Source organism: Callithrix jacchus, chromosome 11 (genome assembly GCF_049354715.1).
Source record: "Callithrix jacchus isolate 240 chromosome 11, calJac240_pri, whole genome shotgun sequence".
NCBI classification, from domain to species: domain Eukaryota; kingdom Metazoa; phylum Chordata; class Mammalia; order Primates; family Cebidae; genus Callithrix; species Callithrix jacchus.
Window position 1 is genome coordinate 97,941,383 of NC_133512.1, and position 21,935 is coordinate 97,963,317.

The window sequence follows — 21,935 nt, forward strand, 5'->3', positions numbered from 1 at the left end:
CGAGCAAGGGTAGATCTCGTTCCGTTAGCTTCTCTAAGCTCCTGCTCCTCTCTTAGGGACACACAGGACAAACATGTGTTGAAATAGACTCTGCTTTATTCAGGTAGCGAAACGTTAGGAATCACACATGGTTTTTAAAACCCCCTTTCATCTTTGAAAACGTAGGAGAGAACATCCCCGGGCCAGTCACACTTAGTGCACCTGGCTAAGCAGACAACTGCATGAGGAGCTGCCCCTCCACGCTATCCTGATAGGTACTTAGCACCCTAGAAACTCACCCTCTGCAGGAGAGAGAAGCAAAGGTCTGGAGCGAGGTCACACACTCTAAGGTATCTTCCAGGATAGGGGGCTCCCTCACTCCCACCTGGAGTCGCTATGGCTATCGGGATCAAACTACCAGTTACATGCTGGTAACTTGGAGTGTCAGACCTAGCGGGCACCAGTCATCAGAGAGAAGGAGGGGAAATGCCAGGACATGTACATAAGGATGCTGTCAAGACCACAGGGAAGGAGGAGGGTGGTGACAGCGCTGTGACTCTAGCCAATGCCAGAGTGTGTGCTCCCTCTACCCCTAGAGCCCTTGTGAGACATAAGCAGGAAGCCTCTCCAACAAGGAGGTCTCCAGGCAGCCTCCAAACCATGCAAAGGGGCCGGCCCGGGCCAGGGGCGTCCGGTAAGGATGCTCACTGTGTTTCCATGGGGGTCCTGAATGGGGAAGTTCAGGAATGAGACGGCAGTCACTTTCTTCCTTCTTTGCCATTAGCTGACAAAGGGGAATGAGGCAGGCCCACGCCTCCTCGAGAAATTGGGCAGTGCAAATTCTATGACAAACAGCATTCTCAGTGGCCCCGCTATAAGGGGACCCACTTTCCCACCACCTAAGGCAGGCATTGGACGGTGTCCTCGGAGCACGTGGATGCTGACGTGGAGAGGGCAGTGGTCCCCCGGCTTCCACCTCGGCTCCAGAACTGCTCCCACAGAGACCCACCCACGGCTGCTCACAGGATGGCCTCGTGCTCTGGGGGATTCTTCAAGGATGAAGAGGCCGCAGGAAGCATGTGTGTTGGAATAGCACCTTGGTGTGGAATAAAAAAGCCTTTCTCCTTCCCCTTCCACGAATTCACATCCACAGTGCCTGACCTGGGCAAGCTCCTGAACTCCCATGGAGACGGTGATGGGGAGAGGAAGACGTGGACGCCTCGGCCACACACACACTAACACCACCCAGAGCTCCTGCACCACAGGCCTGTGGGATCCCTCTTACCGCCAGACCCAAAGGGCTGGGAGACATTGCCACAGGTCAAAGGCAGAAAGCAAGAAAGGAATTACTGACTAGAGCCAAAAACGACAGGAAAGCAACAGTGCTAGGGCTCAGTGCTGGGACGGGGATGGAAGGGCATGTTGGGTACTAGGGGGTGCCCGCGGCACGGGGGAGGTGCTTGGATGCCAGCACTGGCCCTGGGAATGGGAAGGGTACTCGGGTACTTAGATGCCAGCACTGGCCCTGGGAATGGGAAGGGTACTCGGGTACTTAGATGCCAGCATCTACCCTGGGAATGGGAAGGGTACTCGGGTACTTGGACGCCAACATCTACCCTCGGAATGGGAAGAGTACTTGGGTACTTAGATGCCAGCATCTACCCTGGGAATGGGAAGGGTACTTGGGTACTTAGATGCCAGCACTGGCCCTGGGAATGGGAAGGGTACTTGGGTACTTAGATGCCAGCACTGGCCCTGGGAATGGGAAGGGTACTCAGGTACTTAGATGCCAGCACTGGCCCTGGGAATGGGAAGGGTACTCGGGTACTTGGACGCCAGCATCTACCCTGGGAATGGGAAGAGTACTTGGGTACTTAGATGCCAGCATCTACCCTGGGAATGGGCAGGGTACTCGGGTACTTGGACGCCAGCATCTACCCTGGGAATGGGAAGAGTACTTGGGTACTTAGATGCCAGTAGCTACCCTGGGAATGGGAAGGGTACTCGGGTACTTGGATGCCAGCATCTACCCTGGGAATGGGAAGGGTACTCGGGTACTTAGATGCCAGCACTGGCCCTGGGAATGGGAAGGGTACTCGGGTACTTGGATGCCAGCACTGGCCCTGGGAATGGGAAGGGTACTCGGGTACTTGGATGCCAGCACTGGCCCTGGGAATGGGAAGGGTACTCAGGTACTTGGATGCCAGCACTGGCCCTGGGAATGGGAAGGGTACTCGGGTACTTGGACGCCAGCATCTACCCTGGGAATGGGAAGAGTACTTGGGTACTTGGATGCCAGCACCAGCCCTAGGAATGGAAAAGGTACTCAGGTACTTAGATGCCAGCATCAACCCTGGGAATGGGTACTCGGACACCAGCATCTACCCTGGAAATGGGAAGCAGCAGACTATGGAGAAGGCCCCACCCACAGGGGCCTGCAGCAGGGCACAGGACCTGCCTGAGCCAGGCAGCAAGCTGGGATGGATGGCGCCTACTTCCTGGCTGTTTAAAACAAGGTGAGGAGGGTGTGAACCTCACAGTGCCAGGAGCCCCTCTGTCCCTCTAGGGCAGTAGTTCTGCGGTTCTGAAGCTGGAGCAGGCCCACAGACCCCAGAGGAGCTTGTTCAAAGACCCTGTCCCTGAACTCCCATCTGGGGATGCCTCAGTGGGCCCTGGTGATCCTGGTGCAGAGTCCCCAGGGCAACTTGGAGAAGAATGGACTAGCCTGTTGTGCAGACAGTATATTCAGAGAGCAACTCCTACAAGGTCTTTGGAGACAAATTCCTACCTGTCCCACTAAGGACAAGGGTGGGGTGGAAGGCAGCTAAGTCCACACTGCAGCCAGAGGTCTTTCAGGGAGCTCGAGGATCTCGCTCACTAATCCTAGGGCAGATGGGGAGTCAGCAGGCACTTGGATTCTCTGCTGCCACTTCATGGGGAAGGAAACTGAGGCACAGAAAAGAGGAAGGGATTAATCAGACCACTGCCTGCAGCAGAGCTGGGGCTGCATCCCAAGCATCCCAGCTCCAACTTGGACCCATCCTCTCATGAGGAAACCCGGCCAGGCACGATTCGGGTCAGACGGGGCTCAGCAATATGGGAAGTGCCGGGCTCCCTGCCTGGAGAGCCCCCGCTCCACCATCTGGAGCTGCAGGAAGAGAACCTTTCTTGGGTGTTGTGTGCAAAGGGTTTGTGATTGTTTCAACCTAAAGGAAGCCCTGGAAAGAGGTAGAGTTCCCCACCAGATGGAGGCCTCACTGCTTCTGCTGTGGGAGCCAGGGTGGGAAGTCGCAGAACTAAGCCTCTGGGGGTGCTTGCAGCTGGGCCAGCTGTCTCTAGAGCAGGGTCAGCCTCCACCTCAAACAAACTGGCCTTTCCCTCCTCTCACTTAGGCTGTGGGCAGCCTCCCTGGAATACTCCCCAGGGATGTCCAGTAGTCTCCCCAGCACAGCAGTCCTCTTGCCACCCCACAGGGGTTGAAACCTCTCATGATGGGGTTATTTTGGGTTATTTTCTGGAGCACCTTAAAAACGAACTTGTGATAAGAACCTTCTGGCACACTTGCGTGAGGCATGGCTGTGCTGAGCGGGGCCTCAGGAAACAGGCCATGCACCTCCTAATGTCCCCGCCACTCCAGACGCCACTGCCCACTTCCTACTGCTCAGAGAGCATCCCTACTGGTGGGAGAGCCGAGGGCAGTCTAGACCCTGCAGAACTGTCCCAGTGACCAAGGACTCTCTGTCCCTCAGGACATGCCAGGGGCCTTATGGTTGCTGTGGGGGTACAGGAGGCTCTCGGGAGGCGCCGTGATGCAGTCCTTCAGTACCTCCACTGCTTCCCTGGAAGGCAGGGTGGGTGGCTTCTGGGTCCCGGACCCCTCCACATACAGGGCTCCCATCTCCCCCTTCCTGAGCCTGGCGCCTGTGACGGAGGAAGGAGAAGGCAATTAGACCGACCTACAGAGACCACCTTCCACATCCAACTTCTCCTGGGGCTGTTTGGTGAAGGCAGCTTGGCAGAATAGACTGGAGACAGGACTGCGACTGCTCACTGCAGCTCCCTTCTGTTCCTACTCTGCTCATTCTTTCCTCCTAAGACAAGGGGTCTCAGCTGGGGGCAATTTTGTCCCCCAGGGGCCACCTGGAAATGTCTAGGGATGATTTTCGTTGTTACAAGTCGGGGGTATGCTACTGGTATCCAGTGGGTATCTAACAGGTAGAGGCCAGGGATGCTGCTCAGGTTCCCACAGTGAACGGGAGGGGCCCCAGCCGAAAATCCCCCAGCCCCAATGGCAGCGGTGCCAAGGCTGAGAGCTCTGCCTGGAAGGAGGCCTCAGCATGCAGTCAGGTAGGGTTTGGACCTATCTGTGCTGGGCCCATTGTCCCTGTGGAAAGAGTAACTCGCACAAGCGCACACCTGTCATCCTCTTTTTCTCCTTGACACCCACAGGGCTGGACACAGAGCAGTTCCTCAACAAACGCCCGGGTGATGGGCTCGCCCAGCCCTCCCTCTTGGCTCTCCCTGTCTCTTGTCTGTGAGGGGTCTCTTTTCCTCCCCACCTGCCCTGCTGTGGCTCCAGGGCCACTCTGCTTCCTACAGAGAGCCCCTGTCAACCCTGAGACCCAGTCCCATTTCTGATGGCCACAGACTCAGAGGTGAAAGCTGGAGCAGCATCAGCTGGAAGGAGACCAGCCAGAGATGCCAGGAGTCCTTGGTACTGTACAGACGCCAGGTACTGAAGATGCCAGACTGCTCTGTCCTTGTCTAGTGGCTGCGAGTGGTCTGCAGAACCCCAACAACTAGCATATTTGCTTTGGTTTTCCTTTATTATTATTATTATTTTCCCCAACCGCAAAAAAAGAATGTGTTTCATCTTTGGTTTTCAAAAGACTACTTGAAGAGAGAAAATTTCCTGTCTATGGCTTTCAGTAACTTGCCCTCCCTTCTAATACAGCTTCCCCCTCAAGCAAATCCCTGGCCCAAACCCCCTACTCCATCGAGGCTGTTTTTGTTCTCCCCTGCCCTGTGCAATTCCTGCCTGAAGCCTCACCATCCATCTCCTCTGCATCTCAGCTCCTCCACAGCCACGCTGACCTCTTCCCTCTTGAGAGTCCCACACAGCCGAGTCTACAGCCCACTTAGAATGCAATGGCGCTGCCCAGGGCTTGTCACCCTCTCCTATTCCCAGCAGTGGTCTTGACCTTTAGTACCATCTGCACCACCTGCCAGGCACTGTCCTGACTGCTTTCCAGGTATAACTCACTCAGCGGATAAGAAACCTGAGGCATAAAGGGACAGATTTGCTGAAGGCCACACAGCTAGGTAGGGGCAGAGCCAGCACAGCACTGTGACCGGGGCAGACAGGCTCTGGAAATGCACGCTCTCTGCACTAAGCCCTGCTACCTAGAGCACATGTGTGTCGTCTCCCCGGCAGAGGCACAAACTCCTGGAGGGTGGGTGTCACGCGTCTAGTACCCACTGACCTAGCAAATGGGTGGGCTCGTGACAGAAGCTCCACAGGGACCCGCAGTTCTGTCTTGTTGGCCTGTGGCTCAGCATGGGCTGGAGGGCAAGATTCCCTGACTTGGGGGAGCTTGGCTACTTACTTGCATTGGAGTGGGCTGGCACCTGGGTGCAGGCATAGACGTGGCTGAAACGCCGGCCTGAGGAGGTCAGGTACCAGTGCTGGATGGCGGGCTGGGGGTTGTACTCCGTGACGGCCACACCGTTCACAGCTGTCATCATGAGCATGTTGAGCACCTCGTTGGAGAGCTTGGTCCTCTCATCAGTCCTGATCCGGTTCATGGCCTTGAACCCCCGCTCACAGCAGGAGGTGGAGACAGGCACACAGACCACCACAGCCATGAGCTTGCTCAGCAGGGGGAAGCGGTAGTGCTGGGTCAGGGTATTTTTGCAGAGCATGGAGAATGGGAGGTGCTGGGTGATGGTTTTCAGGCCCAGCCACTCCTCCAGCAGAGCCTCCTCACTGTATCCCGCTGGGAGGGAGCGCTCGAAATACCTGGCCAGGGTGAGAATGTCATCATTCCCAAAACTGGCAAGTTCGATCCCACTCGGCCAGGCCATGGTATCAAACACCTCCATGTTCTTGAGCTGTGGCGGTCGATCTGCACTGAACCTCTGCTGAAGGTACTCGATCCCCGTCAGGACCGTCCTCTCCCTATCTACCTGGAACCGCTGTTCCGCTACCTCCAGTCTGTCCAAGCAGATGCCGTGGAGCCGCCCATCCTTGAAGCTGGTGTTGAATTCTTCCTCTTTGGGCCCTGCCTGGTGACGGAGGCTCTCCAGGGCCATGTAGGCCTGGCCCAGCGTGGCGTTCACCTCTGTAATCAGCACAATCTCCCTCTGGCACACCTCAGACAGAGGCCTGTAGATGCTCAGGAAGTCCAACAGGAAGTGGCAGAACTTGATGAAGTGGAAACCACGCATGAGCTTCAGCATCCCCTTGGCCCGGTGCCCAATCTGGCCCCCAGCCTCCGCCACGCTCTGGAGGTGCCTGGCCAGCGCGGGCCAGCTCGCGAGCAGGGCGTGCAGCGTGCGTCTCCTGCTGGCCACCCACCGCACGGCGTTCAGGTCCTTCAGGCGGAGGATCTCCTGCTCCAGAGCTGCTGCACCTTCCTGTAGCTCGTTCAGCCTCTTGTTTGAGGACTGATAAAACTTGAAGACTGTGCGGATGTGCCGGTCGCACTTCCTCACCAGATCGATGCTCCCACAGGCGTCCACCACGGCCAGGTGCAGCCGGTGGGCCACGCAGTGGACAGGCAACAGTTGTGGGATGACCTCCTGGAACTTCTCCACAAGGCCTCCTCTGCAGCTTAACATGGCTGAGCCATCCGTTCCCAGCCCCACCACCCAGCCAGGCTTCCGGAAGGGGATGTCCAGCTCATCCAGCGCAGAAACGATGGTCTCGAAGTACCCATCTGCTGTCTCACTGTAGAGAGGGGCCAGAGTGATGTAGGACTCCTTCACCTCCATCTGCTTAAAGTAGCGGATATAAATCCCCACGCAGGCCTGCTCAGAGGCGTCGGTGGAGCAGTCCAGCAGCACACTCACGCAGGGAGACTTGCGCACATCCTCCAGGATCTCCCTCTTCAGCGTCTCGGAGATGTACTTGATGAACTGAGTGCACGCTGTGCGATTGCGGTACTTGCCCAGTATCATGGTCCCAGTGCTCTGGAGGAGCTTTAGGATCTTCTCAAAGTCATTCAGGGGCCTTGAGTGGTATGCGATAGAGTAGGCAGCATTGAAAAAGTGCTCCATGTTGGCCATGAGGTCACTGGAGAGCTCCGGAATGAGGGCAGTCTGAGGGGCATCTTCCTTGATTTCAACCGTGTTGACACAGAGCCTGTGTGCTTTGCTGACTTCATGGTATTTTAAAGTCTCCACTTTGAAAGGCCCGGTGTAACCTCTGACTAACCGAGATGATTTGTCGTGGAGATTAGGTCTTTCTTTGCAGGCTGAGCAGAAAAGCTTGGTCTCTTTGGGGTCAACCACCAACCATGGGAACTGCCCAAACCATGCCCTCTGAATGGAGCGGGGCCTGTACGTCCTCTTGATTCTCCTGGGTCCATCTCCTTCTCCTTCACAAAAGCCGGCACTGCAGCAGGAGGCACGGGCCTCCACGGGAGAGGCTGGAAGCAGCGCGGAGTCTGCAGCCAAGGCCTGTGTGTCCACCTCTGTCACTGCCACCATCTTCTTGTTCCCTTTGGGGAAAATTCAGTCATGCTTGGCTCTGCCACCCAGAACTCTGCAGTCTTCTATCAGCTAAGACACCCCCAAATTTAGTAAGTACCAATTAAGCAAAGCAGAGAGGATGAATGCAGTCCTTCTTTCTAGAGATCATTAGTGGCGTCCACTTAAACCCTCCCCCATTCTTACCTGGAAAAGTCAATCTGGCTCCCCCAGAGTTGTTGCTAATCCTTGTGGGTTCTTTCACCAGCGCCCTGACCACCCTATCCACGTAGCTACCCTGGGATCATGTGATGCCAGATGCCAATAAGCTAATTAACCCCCTTGGGGACATAGAGGCTGTCGGATAAGCAGGTGGCTTTCAGCCTCGTGTGAGGTTCCACAATGGAACAAGTTAAACACCTGCCAAGGCTTCTTACGCACCTCAGAAAGAAGTAGGTCCAGAAGCATGTGCTACAAGTGAAGACGTTACTGATTGAGACACAAGACAACGAATTCTCACAAACCAACAGTGCTGTCACTGAGCACAGAAGAGGAGAGAGAAGGGATGAGAGGCTCACAGACCTCTGGGTCCCCTGGCTCCTCGAGACTGGTGTCCCCAAGGACCTGCTCCCACCAGCTCTGCCACAGCCTCCATCAGCCCTTCTGCTTACAAAAGGACCTGTTGTTTTCCAGTTTCACAGACTACTCTGCACTCTGTGGGCAGGGTTCGCTGCTTATTCATCTTGTCTGCCCAGGGCCTTATCGGCCCGTTGGTGAGCACAGCTGAACTCATGCTGTGTGACTCATCATAGCCGCCCTGCAGAACGCCATAGGTTTAGACTCACCTGGAGGACGACCTTTCCCCCATTTTGGCCCATTTGGGTGCTTGATCCAGGGTGCAGCCCTCCGCTCCAGTTTGGAGATCAAGTCCGGCTTGGCAGCAGCAGGTCCTGTTGCAGAGATGAAGAATCATGCTGATGTCACTGCTGAGGCCAAGTCGAGTAGCCCCCTCAAGCTAGACTCAGCCCCTGAAATACAGAGAGGTGTCTCTGCGTTCTGTCCTTATAAAGTCTGGTGGGCTGGGGCAGGTTGAGCGTTTACCCAGAGTGCCAAAGAGGCAGTCAGGGGAGGGGCATTCCTCTGCTAGGATGGGACTTCCTATTGGAACACAGGCCAGCCCTAGGAGCCATAGTCCAGCCATACACAGCAGAGTGGGAAGGGTGGGAACAGGAAGAAACACAGGGACTAAGCAGGAGGGAGAAGGCGGCGTGGGGAGGGGGAAGGTGCAGCCACATGAGCAGTGGAGGGTGCCACCCACAGCTGGCCCACGCATGTGCCCCTCTACCTCACAGCTGGCCTTTGTGCAGGTGACCAACTACATAGGTTTTTGAAATGGGCACATGGGGGGCCCCCCAAAATATCTACCACCTGCAATGGAGCCTGAAATCTGACTAAAAGAGTTTTGTGTCTTTGGATTAAGCACTTTACTTAAATAGGAATATTGTTCAGGGGTATGCAAATTAACCGTTTCCTCTATTGCAAATAAAATCCATCACTATCTACATCATGCTTTTGTGTGTGTCTGTGTGAATATGTGCATAAACTTTCTGTGGAAGGCCACACAAGCAGCTATGGGTGCTCTGGGTGCTCCCGGGAGGAAGTGAAGGACAAAGGGAAAGGGAGGGTGGTTTCCACTACGTATCTTTGGATCACTTGAAGATCTTTATATATATAAAATGATATGTGTGTGTGTGAATATCTACATATTTATTACTAATAAAAATAAAAAGGAAATTACTAAAGTGTGTTAGATTGAACATATATCCTCCTTAAAATATCTCTAAATGAGATATTTAGAGATATTTTAAGGAGGATATATGCAAAGGAATAATAACAACAAAATGAGGCATAAGCCCAAGAGAAATATTGGAACTAGGAATGCAAATCCATTTTTGGAAGAAGGAAAGGAGACAAAAGAGAAATGAACATAGCTGAACACCAAGTGCCTGCGGAGGGGTTAACAAGGAGAAGCAAGTTGGTTGGTACCACAGAATCCCAGAAAGATTCAGAAACTGCAGGCACCAGATGCGGGAGAAGGTGGTGGGTGGGGAATGGGCAGGAGCATGGGACTGGCTCAAAGTCTGCACAGAAATCTGCTGAATCGCCGGTCCCCTCACCTGTTCCAGGAAACACCACCGCCACACCCCAGAGGAGAAGAGAGGCTTAGTCTACAGCAAAACTTACCCAGAAAAGCTCCAGATCCCAGAAACCACATACTGGGAAAGGTGAAGGGGCGGTGTGTTACTGAAAGCAGGGAGATCAAGCCACGTCTGTGGACTGAGGGGTGCACTGCTCCACTCCAAGAATGCTGGCTGGGCTTATCACACCCTCCAAACAGGAGACGGGAAGTGTTTTCTTTAGAACAATGGAACTGCCCTTCTCTCTCCCCTCAAAAGATCTATGGATACTGACTTTTGTGGGTTCTTCAGTAAGACATCTTGGTTTACAGCTGATCACCCTAAAGTGAAGAGTGGAACCTACTCTTGATCTTCCCAGCCACACACAGAGCTTCCAGTCAGTTTTTAAAGGCTTACTCTTACACAGGAATGAACCTAGAAATAATTATTTAAGAAAACCTTCTAACATAAAAGAGAGAAACCAAAACAAGCAGGAAAAAGTTTGGAAGAACTTGAGATTGAGCAAGGAGCAAAACAAAACTTCCAAATAATGAAAATTAATATTGCCAGTGAGAAAAGTCATGATAGCCATTCATGAAAGAGGCAAAAAGAGTTTTAGAAACGAAAAAACTCAATAGCATAAAAAATTAAAAACTCAATTATAAATAGCATTGTTAGAAAATAAAATGGAGGAGAGGTCCAAGAAAGTAGTATTAAAAAGATAAAAGCAGGAAATAGGAGAAAAAGAAACAGACAGCAAACCAGAGGCTCGGTCCAGGAGTCCAACATCAAACTAATCAAAAGGAGTTTCTGGAAGAAAGAAAAGAGAAAATAGGAAGAAATCACACAAGAAAATTTCCCCAAACAGGAAAAGACAAGTTTCTACATGGAAGGGAAATACTAGATACCCAAAACAAAAGACTTAAAACACACTTTATGTAAAACATCAAGGCATATCATTACAAATTTGAGAAAATCAGAATCAATTTCAAAAGCTTTCAGAGTAAAACAAATAGGTCATATTCAAAGATTCTGGAATAAGAAGGCACTAGAGCTCTCAACAGCACCAGTAAAACCTAAAGGGGCAATGCTTTCAAAATGCTGAGGAAAAGTATTTCCAACCCAGAATCCTATGCCCAACCAAGTTATCACTGAATCCTGAGGGAAGAATATGGGTGCTTTTGAGGGAATGTGTTCTCTTTCCAGGTCCACAAGGGGGCGTAGTTTCTAGGGCAAGAACTTCCTAGCACCGTGCCCCTCTCCCATCTCTCTCTATCAAAGAGATTTAACAGTTTATGCTTAAATGTCGAGGGCAGGGGGAGAAACTAAGAGTCAATCACCCCAGTGGAAGTTCTAAGGAACTCCTTTCATTGGCCAGGCGTCTTAGAGAAGTGGGGGGCTCCTCCTAGGTTAAAAGTCCCCTTCTTCCACACCCCTTTGGACTCCATGTTTGGGTCCCCTTCCACAAACACTCTCTCGTGGAAGCTGCTTTTCCTCTCCTAAGCTCCATGTCTCTCTCTCAGTTCCCTTCCACTCGGTGTGGAAGCTGCTTTCCTCTCCTGGGTTCCATCTTTCTGGATTCTCTCACTCAGTGTGAGAGGAGCTTTCCTTCTCTGGTTTTCCAGCTCTGGGAACCCTTCTCACTCAGCGTGGGAGAGGCTTTCTTTCTCCCATTCAGTGTGAGAGTTGGCTGTTTCTTTCTCTCTCCTTCTCCTTTCTCTCTCTACCTAAATAAAATCACTTTCTACAACACTTAAGTCTGGCATTTACTACGCACTGTGCTGTGGTCTCCTCACCCATTCTTGGGGAGTGACTGACCAGAAACCTGGAGAAATGTCCTCTCAGGGAACTGAGGGGGTACCCCGAACCCCAATGTTACATTTTTAGATAGGATGCATCACAGAAGAAGGCCTCCCCTGCACCCTTCCTTAGGAAGCCACTGGAAAATGTGCACTAACAAAATGAAGATGTCAACCACGAAAGAAGGGACAGACTCAGGAAATGGGCACGTCTCAGGCCACAGGTGTGCTGCAGACCTAGAGGGCACCTGGGTTAGACAGAGCAGGGGAGGGGAAGGCCCTGTGAGCAAAGTCTCCAGAGAAAGAATGAAATGGAGAGGTCACAGGATGTCCCGTCACGGGGAAGAGCCTCTTCAGAGGAGTTTTATCATTCCACTGGAGAGTCTGGAAGGAACTGACGAGGGCACAGTAAGTGAGAAAAATAAAATAGAAGAAAAGATTTTCCAATTCCAGGGGAAAGAGCTTTACAGTGAAGCAAATATCATCACACTACACCCCCTTGTTCAACAGCAAATCATACATCATCATAACTGGGCAAATAATTTATACTAATTTAACCAAAAAAGTGTGATGCACCTGTTCTGAGAGGATGGAGAGAAGTGGGGCCCAGGTGATGTAACAGGGCCGTATCTCCATCTTCCACAGTAGGAATCAATACAGAATATCTAAAATCAATAAAGCGGGAATACAATAGACACAAGCAACAGGCGGTGAAAGTGTGATTCTGGCTGTCTGCTCTGGCAAAGGCCCCCAAAGTAGGAGCCAGCTCTTCCGTGTTCCAAAGCCAGACACGGACATCTGACCTGGAAAGAGAATGGCTGAGGGCCCAGTGCGGGAGTGGGGTGGCGTGGCTGTGGCCCACACCCATAAAGAAGAGTCACATAGCTGAGACTGAGCAAGCCAGGAAGTTGGGCACCTGGGATGTTTCTGGAAAGTGTTGTCAAGGGTATTGTGAGCCTCTCTCCCTGACTATGGGGAGCAGTGGGTGCACCCTTTCCCCTAATCTGACCTGTATCTCTGGGAGCTGTGAGCAGCCATGAGTCCAGGCCTAGGTAAGACTAAAGGCTGCCGGTGCCTTGGAGGTGGCCGTATTGGGAATGGCCCACATTCCCAGGTCTATCAGAGCACAGGGTCTGAAAGTGCTTTCACAGTTCAGATGTGGGCTACGCAGGGAATGAGAAGAGGCCTGGTGGTGTCTGCGGGGCCTGCTCGTGGCAGCTGGCTACTGCCCTGATGCTCCCCTGTGAAGGAATCTACATGGGACAGGCTGCCAGGGCAGACATTTACCCATGTCCAGGCAACTGCGAGTGAGAGGACCCCAGGGCCTATGGGGGGTATTGCGGAACCCACAAACACGCCCAAAGAACCAGCTTTAAAGGACCACAGCCTCTTCAGAGGCTGGTGTCAGATCACATGTCAAGTGAAACCTTTCTTTCACCTCTCCCACTCACACACCACGCCATTCCCACCAAGGAAGAGTCAGAAATTCTGAAACCAGCAGCGGGTGGGAGAAGAGGAGCCCTTCCTCCTGCGGCATGGGTCCAGACTCTATAGCTGCAGCAGGTTGGGGCGGGTAAGGCAAGAATTGAGTGTTAAAATCTGGAGTCCAGATTTTCTACTACCACACACAGACTGCGCTTTTGTTTCCTAAATTTTCATTTTGGTAAATTTTAGATACAATGTCAAATTTGCAGAGAAGATCAAATAATACAAGGAACTCCAACCACCGACATCTTGCCCCATGTGTTCCAGCAGGCTTGTGGGCTCACAGGCATGAGCTCTTGCTGGGTCTACACATATTGCTACAATATTTTTCTGAACCATTTGAGAGTAAATTCCTTGCATGCCCTTTTATTCCTAAATACTTCGTGCGTATTACCCAACAAAAAGGACCCTTGCATAGGTGGTAGGCGGGATTCGAACATGGGCTCCAGGGCCCTTGCCCTGGCCTGACCCCTTTCCCTTGAGGTGAGGAGATGCTGAACAGGATGAGAGGTCACGCTGTCATCATGTTACCTTGCACAGCAAAGGGAGATTAGCAGGTGGACCCGACCTAATTACACAGCTCTTTCAAAGGAGGGGCTGTTCTCAGCTGGCAAGTCAGAGCTTCAAGGCACATGACAATTCCACACTGCGGCCAGGCTGGGCACGGAGGGGCCACAGGGAAGCACCCAAGGGCAGCCCCTCGGCTGAAAATGCTCCCGCTGACAGGCAGCAGGGGAACTGCAAGGAGCTAGATTCTGGCAACAGTGTAAGTGAGCTCGGAGTCTCCAGACAGGAGCCTACCTGGCCAGCCCCTTGGTTTGGGCTAAGACCCTAAGCAGAGAACCTGATGAGGCCCACCTGGACTCCCGACCTGCAGCGCAGTGAGGTAATACGTAAGTCTACAGTCATTTGAAATGGGGCAGCAGAAAGCAAAGGTGTCTTATACAACCAGAGTTACAATAATCAAAACCAGGAAGCTCAACACTGATTTCATAGTATTATCTAATCTACGGTCCACACTAAATTTCTCCCCTTGTCCCCAAAATGTCTCTACAGCCCAGCATCTGCCCCAGCAGCATGCAGTCAAGTTGTCACACCTCTTCGGGCTCCTTGAATGGCAGCAGTTTGCCAGCCTTTCTCTGTCGTTTTTGGATCAGGACACTTTTGAAGAGCTTTGTACTGGGCATTACACTCACTGAAATTAGACCAGGAAGATTTTATATTATCTGAGTGTGACAAGAAAAAGTTCTGGGCCCTGCCCAGATTTAACCCAGAGGGTGAGAAAGGAAGGGGCCCCAGGGCTGACATGCTCAGATGTGAGCTGGAGGATGCAGCTGTTTCATGAGCACAGCCTGTGGAGTCCATCCCTTCTAAGATTATGTCCACATACGTTATTTAGAAATAATGCAGCAAATTACTGAAAGAAACAGCTACAAGCTTCTGGGGAAGAGGACTTCGTAAAAGAGAAAGGTGGGACAGGGGACTGTCACTTTTCTTTTTTTGAGATGGTGTCTCACTCTGTTGTCCAGGTTGGAGTGCAGTGGCGCAATCTCGGCTTACTACAACCTCCACCTCCCGGGTTCAAGAGATTCTCCTCCCTCAGTCTCCCGAGTAGCTGGAACTACAGGCACACGCCACCATGCCCAGCTAATTTTTGTATTTTTAGTAGAGACGGGGTTTCACCATGTTGGCCAAGCTGGTCTTGAGCTCCTGACCTCATGATCCACCCACCTCAGCCTCCCAAAGTACTGGGATTACAGGTGTGGGCCACCGTACATGGCCAATTTTGTGTTCTATTTACAAAAAAGAATTAAATGGTAATGCAAAATCATATTTGGTTTTCAACTCTTAAAGCATTTCTTACGGAGGGTAAAGTGTAGGAAATTAAAAAAAAAACTAGCCAAAGTAAAAATAATAACAATTAGAGAATCTCCACTATGTTTCAATACTACTTTATTCCCAGTTGTTGGCTTGATGCCTTTTAAAAGGTTACTTTCAAACATACAAATAGCTTATGCCAGGCCCTGCCTATAGTCTCCAGGCTCCTCAAGATGCTTTTATACCTCAAACATGAAGAACTGATGAAACTGGGGGATAAAGGATAACCAGAGACCCCATTAAAGTAACTGAAAGGAATCATACACGTGCAACTCAATTTCTAGACTCCTACACTGGTCTCAATTTCACAGACAACCCGAGACACCAGGCCCACCCCTAGAAAGCCTGTCTGATTCCTGCCTCTGACCCTCAAGGAAAACGAGTTCCCTTCCCTCTGATGACATTTTATGTTCATCCAAATAAAACTTAAAGACTTTAATTCCCCTAGTTAGCTAAGATTTCCCTACTGCCTAATTTATGTACATGAAAAAGAAAATGATAAAATGTTGAGAGCATGCTCTGTCAGAACACACAGCCTGAAGGAACGGGCACAGGCTAAACAACCCTGGCCAGCCCTCCCTGCGTGCCTGGTACTTTCACCATCATCCGGGGGCTTCAGAGGGAAACAGAGTCGCCAGTGCCCATTACTTTAAAGGAAAACCCAACCTTTTGTAAGAGGGTACCCATTTATAAAAGAGGTATGAATTTCACCCTCACTCTCACTGCTTTTCAGCACGGCAGGGGCAGTGATGCTCTTTGAACAGAAACTCTGAACCTAGGGCACCATAACAAAACCTGTCATCACAAAATAAATAATTTAAGTCCCTTCTGAACGTTTGGGGAGCCATTTAAAAATTATCAACAATGGCAAAAGCATGTATGTAAGTCAAGAATGTTTAGAAAATAATCCGGATCATAGCTGCACCCAAAAGAGCGGTAACACAAGGGGCTATGACATCAATCAAGCCACAAACTTTCTTATTTCCTTTTTTGCAGAAGTTACAACACAGGCTGCTGCTGGAACTCCTAAGGCACCTACAACAGCCTGTTCTACACGGTTTCTGTTATAATGCATGTTATTAAAGAAATACATAAAAGCTGTATAAGATGAAGAGATGGCCAGGTGTGCTGGCTCACGCCTATAATCCTGGCACTTTGGGAGGCTGGGGAGGGATGGGGGTGGATCACCTGAGGTCAGAAGTTGGAGACCAGCTTGGCCAACATAGTGAAACCCCATCTGTACTAAAAATACAAAAATTAGCCAGGTGTGGTGGCGCATACCTGTAGTCTCAGCTACTTGGGAGGCTGAGGCAGGGTAATTGCTTAAACCCGGGAGGCAGAGGTTGCAGCGAACCAGGATCGTGCCACTGTACTCCAGCTTGGGTGACAGAGTGAGACCCTGTCTCCAAATAAAAAGCTTCGTAAGAACCTCGCTCATCTGCCAGAAGAGGCAAAGAGAAGATCAAACGGCAGATGCAGGAGAGGAGAGCACTATCCTGAGTAATAAGCACTGCCCTCTTCCTACTCCAAGGTCCAAACCCATGCCCCCCATCCTGAAGGCTGCCAGCCCTTGCTGGCACCTGGCCGGAATGTAGGAGCATCAGCCCTGAGCTACACAGATAGGGGTGGCTCTGCCAGGCCATCCCTGCCATCATGGTTCAATGCCCTTCCTCCTTCTGGTCCACCTGGTTTTGAACTCAAGTAGAACATTTCCTACTCTCTAAAGGCTTCCTGATCCCTCCTGCCAACACCCAGCAAATCAAATCTCTCTTTTTCAGTAGCTCTGGCTACTCTTCTGGAAGCTCTTTTGTGGGAGACTGTATTATTTTGTGTTTCTTATTAAAATGTCTGTCTGTCCCACAAATGTGCTAGGTCCCTGAAAGCAGAGATGTGGCTCAGCCGTGCTCATCTGGCACATAGGAGGTACTCCAAAATGTCTGGTGGGGCACGAATGGATGGGCAGGTGGGTGGATGAGAAGGCGATAAAGCACAGTTACCGCATGCAGGGGAGTTCTGAGGTGCAAAGACAGGATTGGTCTCTGCCTACACATGGGAGGGCAGGAATGGGAAGATAACCACAAGCCCAGCTGCCTTTGTGGGCTTCCCGAGTCAAATAAGGATGGCAAATAAGTGTCTCAGTGCGTCTTTACCCAGGGATGCCAACAGCTCGTAGTTCATCCGCATCACGTCCCTGTACAGCTCCTTCTGCCGCTTGTCTAGCATGCCCCACTCCTCCCGAGTGAAATACACCGCCACATCCTCGAACACCACTGGCAGCTCCTCAAACACCACAGGAACCTCCTCCATCAGCCGCTCTGCAGAAGGGTCCTGGAACAAAGAGCAGCGGCCGCTCAGCACCACCTGACGAGCCAGGCGCCCACGCAACACTTCCGGGGCCTTCGGAGCCCCATTTCTCCTGGGAAGCTCACCAAGAGGCCCAGATGAACTCAGATGAATTAATTTATCCATTGAAAGTCAAAGAATCAAATTCAGGAGGCCCAGAATCAGTAGGTAAAAACCAACTGAGACTCGGTCAGACCTCAGAATCCCCTGGGCGGAAATGAAAGTGTATGGAAAGAATGGGCGCCCGGGCAGAGCGTCTGACTGCATGCTGTCGTCAGTCCTGAGAGCTGCCCTCTGTTCACCTACAACTAAAAGGTGACCGTCCCAGTCACCTGCCTCTAGGAGCACCTCTAAGATTTCCCAATGGGATGTGAATGAAGAGGTGGTCAAAAAAGGCTAACGATGCTTACGAGCAGCGACTGGTTTACAATGCCTCACTGCGAAAGGAGTTCAGATAAGAAAAGGTTACATCTGTTCATTAGCTTCTAATACCAAAAAATATCAGGAACAGGAAAAGAAATGAGCTATGCTGTTTTTCTAGATTTCGGAAAAATGAGAGTTTACGGACTTGAACTGGATTCCTTATGATGTCAGCTCGAGGAGGAACCTCCGAGCTATTCTCACGGGACTCCTGGAGGGGAGTTAAAAATGATTTGTTGTAAAATTCTACTTCTACGCAACAGGTGAGAAATGGAGAAGCTTCCAGTGAACGTAGTTTCCTTAGAGGACAACTTCCCAAAACATTCAACAAGTAGAAAGGAACCGTTAGGTGGGGCTAGAGTCCTTTAGTGCCCAGCAGCACTGCAGGAAATGGAAGGAAAGCACTGGGCTGGGAGCTCAGGACTCTGGGCAGATTCTGGCACTGACTACAGGAGCGCTAGGACCCCGGACATGTCACTTCCTCCAAAGCCTCAGTTTTCTTCCAACATGATGAGTTTCATAGCACTTGCTCTACCGGCCTCACAGCAACATTAGAAACATTACATGAAACAACATATGTGAAAAACTGCAATGTTTAAAAGTGCAACATGACTCCAAAGTGAAAGTTAACGTTTTTAAAAACACTAGCCAGGTGTGGTATATCATACCCATAATCCTAGCATTTTGGGAGGCTGAGGTGGGAGTTTTGATTGAGCCCAAGAGTTCGAGACCAGCCTGGGCAATATAGTGAGATTCCCATCTCTACAAAAACTAAAAAATTATCCAGGTGTGGTGGCATACACCTGTAGTCCCAGTGACTTGGGAGGCTGAGTGGGAACGATCGCTTGAGCCTCAGAGGTCAAGGCTGCAGTGAGCTATGATCACACCATAGTCCAGCCTGGGTGACAGAGCGATACCCTGACTCTTAAAAAAAGTTAAATACTGACTAAGAGCTCTGTGATTGTTTTGTGGTTGCAGGCTATTTCTTGAGATCTATGTTTATTTTAGATTCTGAATAAAGATCATTGTTTCCTTGATACCAGCGGTAGAAATGTTCTATCTCACAAAGTATGTTTTGTTATTTGCAAAAAGAAGATGATAATAATAGGGTTGTTGTCCAAATTAAATAATACTGTAAAGCATCTAAAGCAATGCCTCGTCCATGACACGCACATTAGCGTATGCTAACGTTATGATGTAAGCAGTGGGTTATCCCTGTTAAGCTTTTGTTCATCATCTCCACGGATACACATTGTTCTCAGTATAGAATCCTTCTCTGTAAGATACAGCAATCAGCATAGACGTATTACCTGAATGCAGGATTCTACTGCATCATTACATAAAATACTAATGTCTGAGGAGCTGTGGATGCCATCAGTGGTTTCTTTTTGCCTCAAATCTGAAATGCAGTCTAGATACATTGCAGGAATTGCTCCACTCCCCCCAGGGTCCTCTAGTTCAGCTCTTGAGCTTGGCAGGAGCTCAGCCATGCTATCAAAGCCTCCCAGAGGCCCTGGTGGGTAGAACATGGGGTAATCTGCAGTGAAGAGCTGCTCCGGGCTGGCCAGGACATCTCCAGGTGGGTCTCTGATGCTCCGGAACCGGGTTGCCCAGACAGGGTCCCTTGCTGCCAAGGCATTGATGCAGAACACATGGGCCTTGCTCTTGGCATGGTACTTGAGAGTCTCCACCTTGAATGGTCCTGTATAACCTTCTATCAGTCTTGACCGCTTGTCCCTGATGGAGGGGTATTTTCGGCATGCAGAGCAGAACAGAGCCGTCTGCTCCTCATTCGCAATCAGCCACGGAAACTGCGTAAACCATGACTTCTGTATGGACCGGGGCTTCAGGAGTCTCCTGCTTCTTCCTGCCCAGTCTCCCTCGATGTGCCCACTCTCCGTACTGAGGCGGGAAAGGCAGGCTTTCTTCTGAGGTGGCAGGCACTGTCCACTCTCCTTGGTGGGACCTTGCACGTCCATTTCTTCCATGTAGCCCAGCTGTTTTTTTCCTTTAGAGAAAAGGGACAGAAGAGATCTGCTTTAAAATCCTACAGTTGGAGCCACCGCTACTCATGGGGACTCTGAGGTACATCAAACATGAAAGGCAGAAAGCATACACACACACCTGAATTTTCTAGTCCCGGCCAAGTCTGCAGACCTTCCCTCACCTAATCCAGAAGAAAGCCAAAGAGATGGCTTTACGGAACCCTCCCCATCCCTTTTGCTTTTTGAATTTAAAGGACAGATACAACTGGCCAAAATCTTTGCAATTTAATCTATGAAATGTAAGACAATGGTACAATCTTCAGGAGTCAAAGTTTATTTATGGATAAGAACATTGACATAATGGAACATAGGATTTAAAAAAGATCATTAAAGCCACACACCGTGACTCCAGGGGAAGAGAGTTACCTGCCTCCTGGGCAGGCAGTTTTGGTCCCCGGGTAGCTCTCCTTAAGCTGTAATCTATCTTCCAATACTTTTTCACCAAAGTGCTGGATGCTGACTCAGTCCTCAAGAGAAACTTAAGCCTAATAATTCCTCTTATACTACAACCCTTCAGAGAGATGAGGACTCTCATGACCTCACTAAGATCTTTCTTCTTCTTTATTCACTTCTTAGATGAAATGCAACTCAAAATACTGTTAACTCCTGTGGAACCATTTCTTATGCACCAAGATAAGTTCCAATGCCCAGTGGCCAAGGACTCAACATGTTTCGTGCCAGGCCAACAGACTGGTCTATAAAACTGTAAGGGCATGAAGTGGTTAATAGGAGTCAGAAGGCTCAAAATAAGAGCCAAGCAAGGAGAAATGAAACGAAACACATTTGTCTCTATGATACTTTACAGAGTCACAAAGCTGTCTAGAGTGTCTTGTCGTCTATCTGAGAGAAATCATAGGGGAAAACAAACTTCTGTGATTTGATTCATATGAGATCTTGTTCTCCACCTCTCTCTTCTCCCACAGGAGGGGCTGGGTTAAGTCAGTTATCTTACATAATGACAAGATTGTAAAGGGCTAAGCCAATCCCTGAACAGGAGGGTCTTATCAAAAGAGGAAAGAAAAGATAACCCCCCCAGCACTTTGAGAGGCCTAGGGGTGCCTATCATGAGATCAGGAGAACGAGACCAGTCTAGCCAACATGGTGAAACCCCATCTCTACTAAAAACACAAAAATTGGCCGGCCGTGGTGGCAGGCACCTGTAACCTCAGCTATTCAGAAAGCTGAGGCAGGAGAATTGCTTGAACCCGGGTGGTGGAGTTTGCAGTGAGCTGAGACCATGCCATTGCACTCCAGCTTGGGCGACAGATCGAGGCTCTGTCTCAAAAAAAAAAAGAAAAGATAAATCCCTAGAAATTAGCAGACAGTTGTTCATTCATTCAGTGATTATCTATTGTGCAACCGCTGGGTGCCAGGTATTGTTCTAAACGATAGGAGTTCAGTAGTAAATAAGACAAAGTCATGTCTTCATGGAACTTACACTAATTATAAACAAATTCTCTTGGGGAGAAATAAGATGATGGGGGATGAGAGGCTGGAGAAGGACACTGGGGCAGTGTGTACATTTAGATATTAATAAGCTGACTCCTGGGAGAACAGCCGTGTCAGTTGGTGGAGGACAGGAAGGGCAGAGGATGAGCCTGGAGTCCTGGGGCCGCCCCTGCTCCCTCTCCAGCCAAGTGCCCGCCCCTGGGTGCAGGTCCACACTCACCTGGGTGATGCTCCAGAAGACTCCTCTGGCCCTGGACGCTGCCAAGCCATGGCTCTGGCCCTCGCCTGAACTTACGGAACAGCTCAGGGTTGGCAACAGTTGGTCCTGAGTTTAAAAAAAAGAGAGAGAGAAAAGCACTATGAGGGTCTGGCTCCAGGTCACAACACAAAGGAGGTATCTGTGCGACTTTCCCTCAGCATGGTGAGGTAAGGGGCCAAGGAGGAGGTAGGAGTCTTGATGGTTCAGCACAGTGGTTCAGTGGTTTAGCAACTCAGATATCTATGAGGCCCCTAACAGAACAGGGGACTAGGAGAAAGGACTGAGGGCACAAGGAAGGCTAAACAGGTATAAAAACTATGGGTCAGAAACCCAAATGCTGAGAGGGGCCAGCCTGATAATATAACAGGGGAAACCAGGCCAGGTACAGGGGCTGTGGCGACCTGGAAGGCGT

The 21,935-nt window shown here is 50.6% G+C and overlaps 1 protein-coding gene across 9 annotated transcripts in view; it reads right to left on the bottom strand.

The window, feature by feature from the left end:
• The window catches only part of ZNF862 (zinc finger protein 862), a 35,252-nt gene that overhangs the window by 5,737 nt on the left and 7,580 nt on the right, over window positions 1-21,935 (bottom strand). For 3 of the 9 annotated variants that reach the window (XM_035254422.3, XM_078343472.1, XM_035254421.3), the window contains 6 exons: window positions 21,485-21,589; window positions 19,081-19,778; window positions 17,158-17,335; window positions 8,514-8,618; window positions 5,586-7,700; window positions 3,578-3,900 (listed from right to left, as the gene is read on the bottom strand). In XM_035254422.3, coding sequence (XP_035110313.3) covers window positions 3,725-3,900; window positions 5,586-7,700; window positions 8,514-8,618; window positions 17,158-17,335; window positions 19,081-19,758 — 3,252 coding nt within the window. In that variant the 5' untranslated portion in view covers window positions 19,759-19,778; window positions 21,485-21,589 and the 3' untranslated portion in view covers window positions 3,578-3,724. Of the gene's footprint in view, window positions 1-76; window positions 2,926-3,147; window positions 3,901-5,585; window positions 7,701-8,513; window positions 8,619-17,157; window positions 17,336-19,080; window positions 19,779-21,484; window positions 21,590-21,935 lie in introns of those variants that run through there. The other 6 variants (XM_035254419.3, XM_078343474.1, XR_013524153.1 and 3 more) reach the window with 4 other exon arrangements.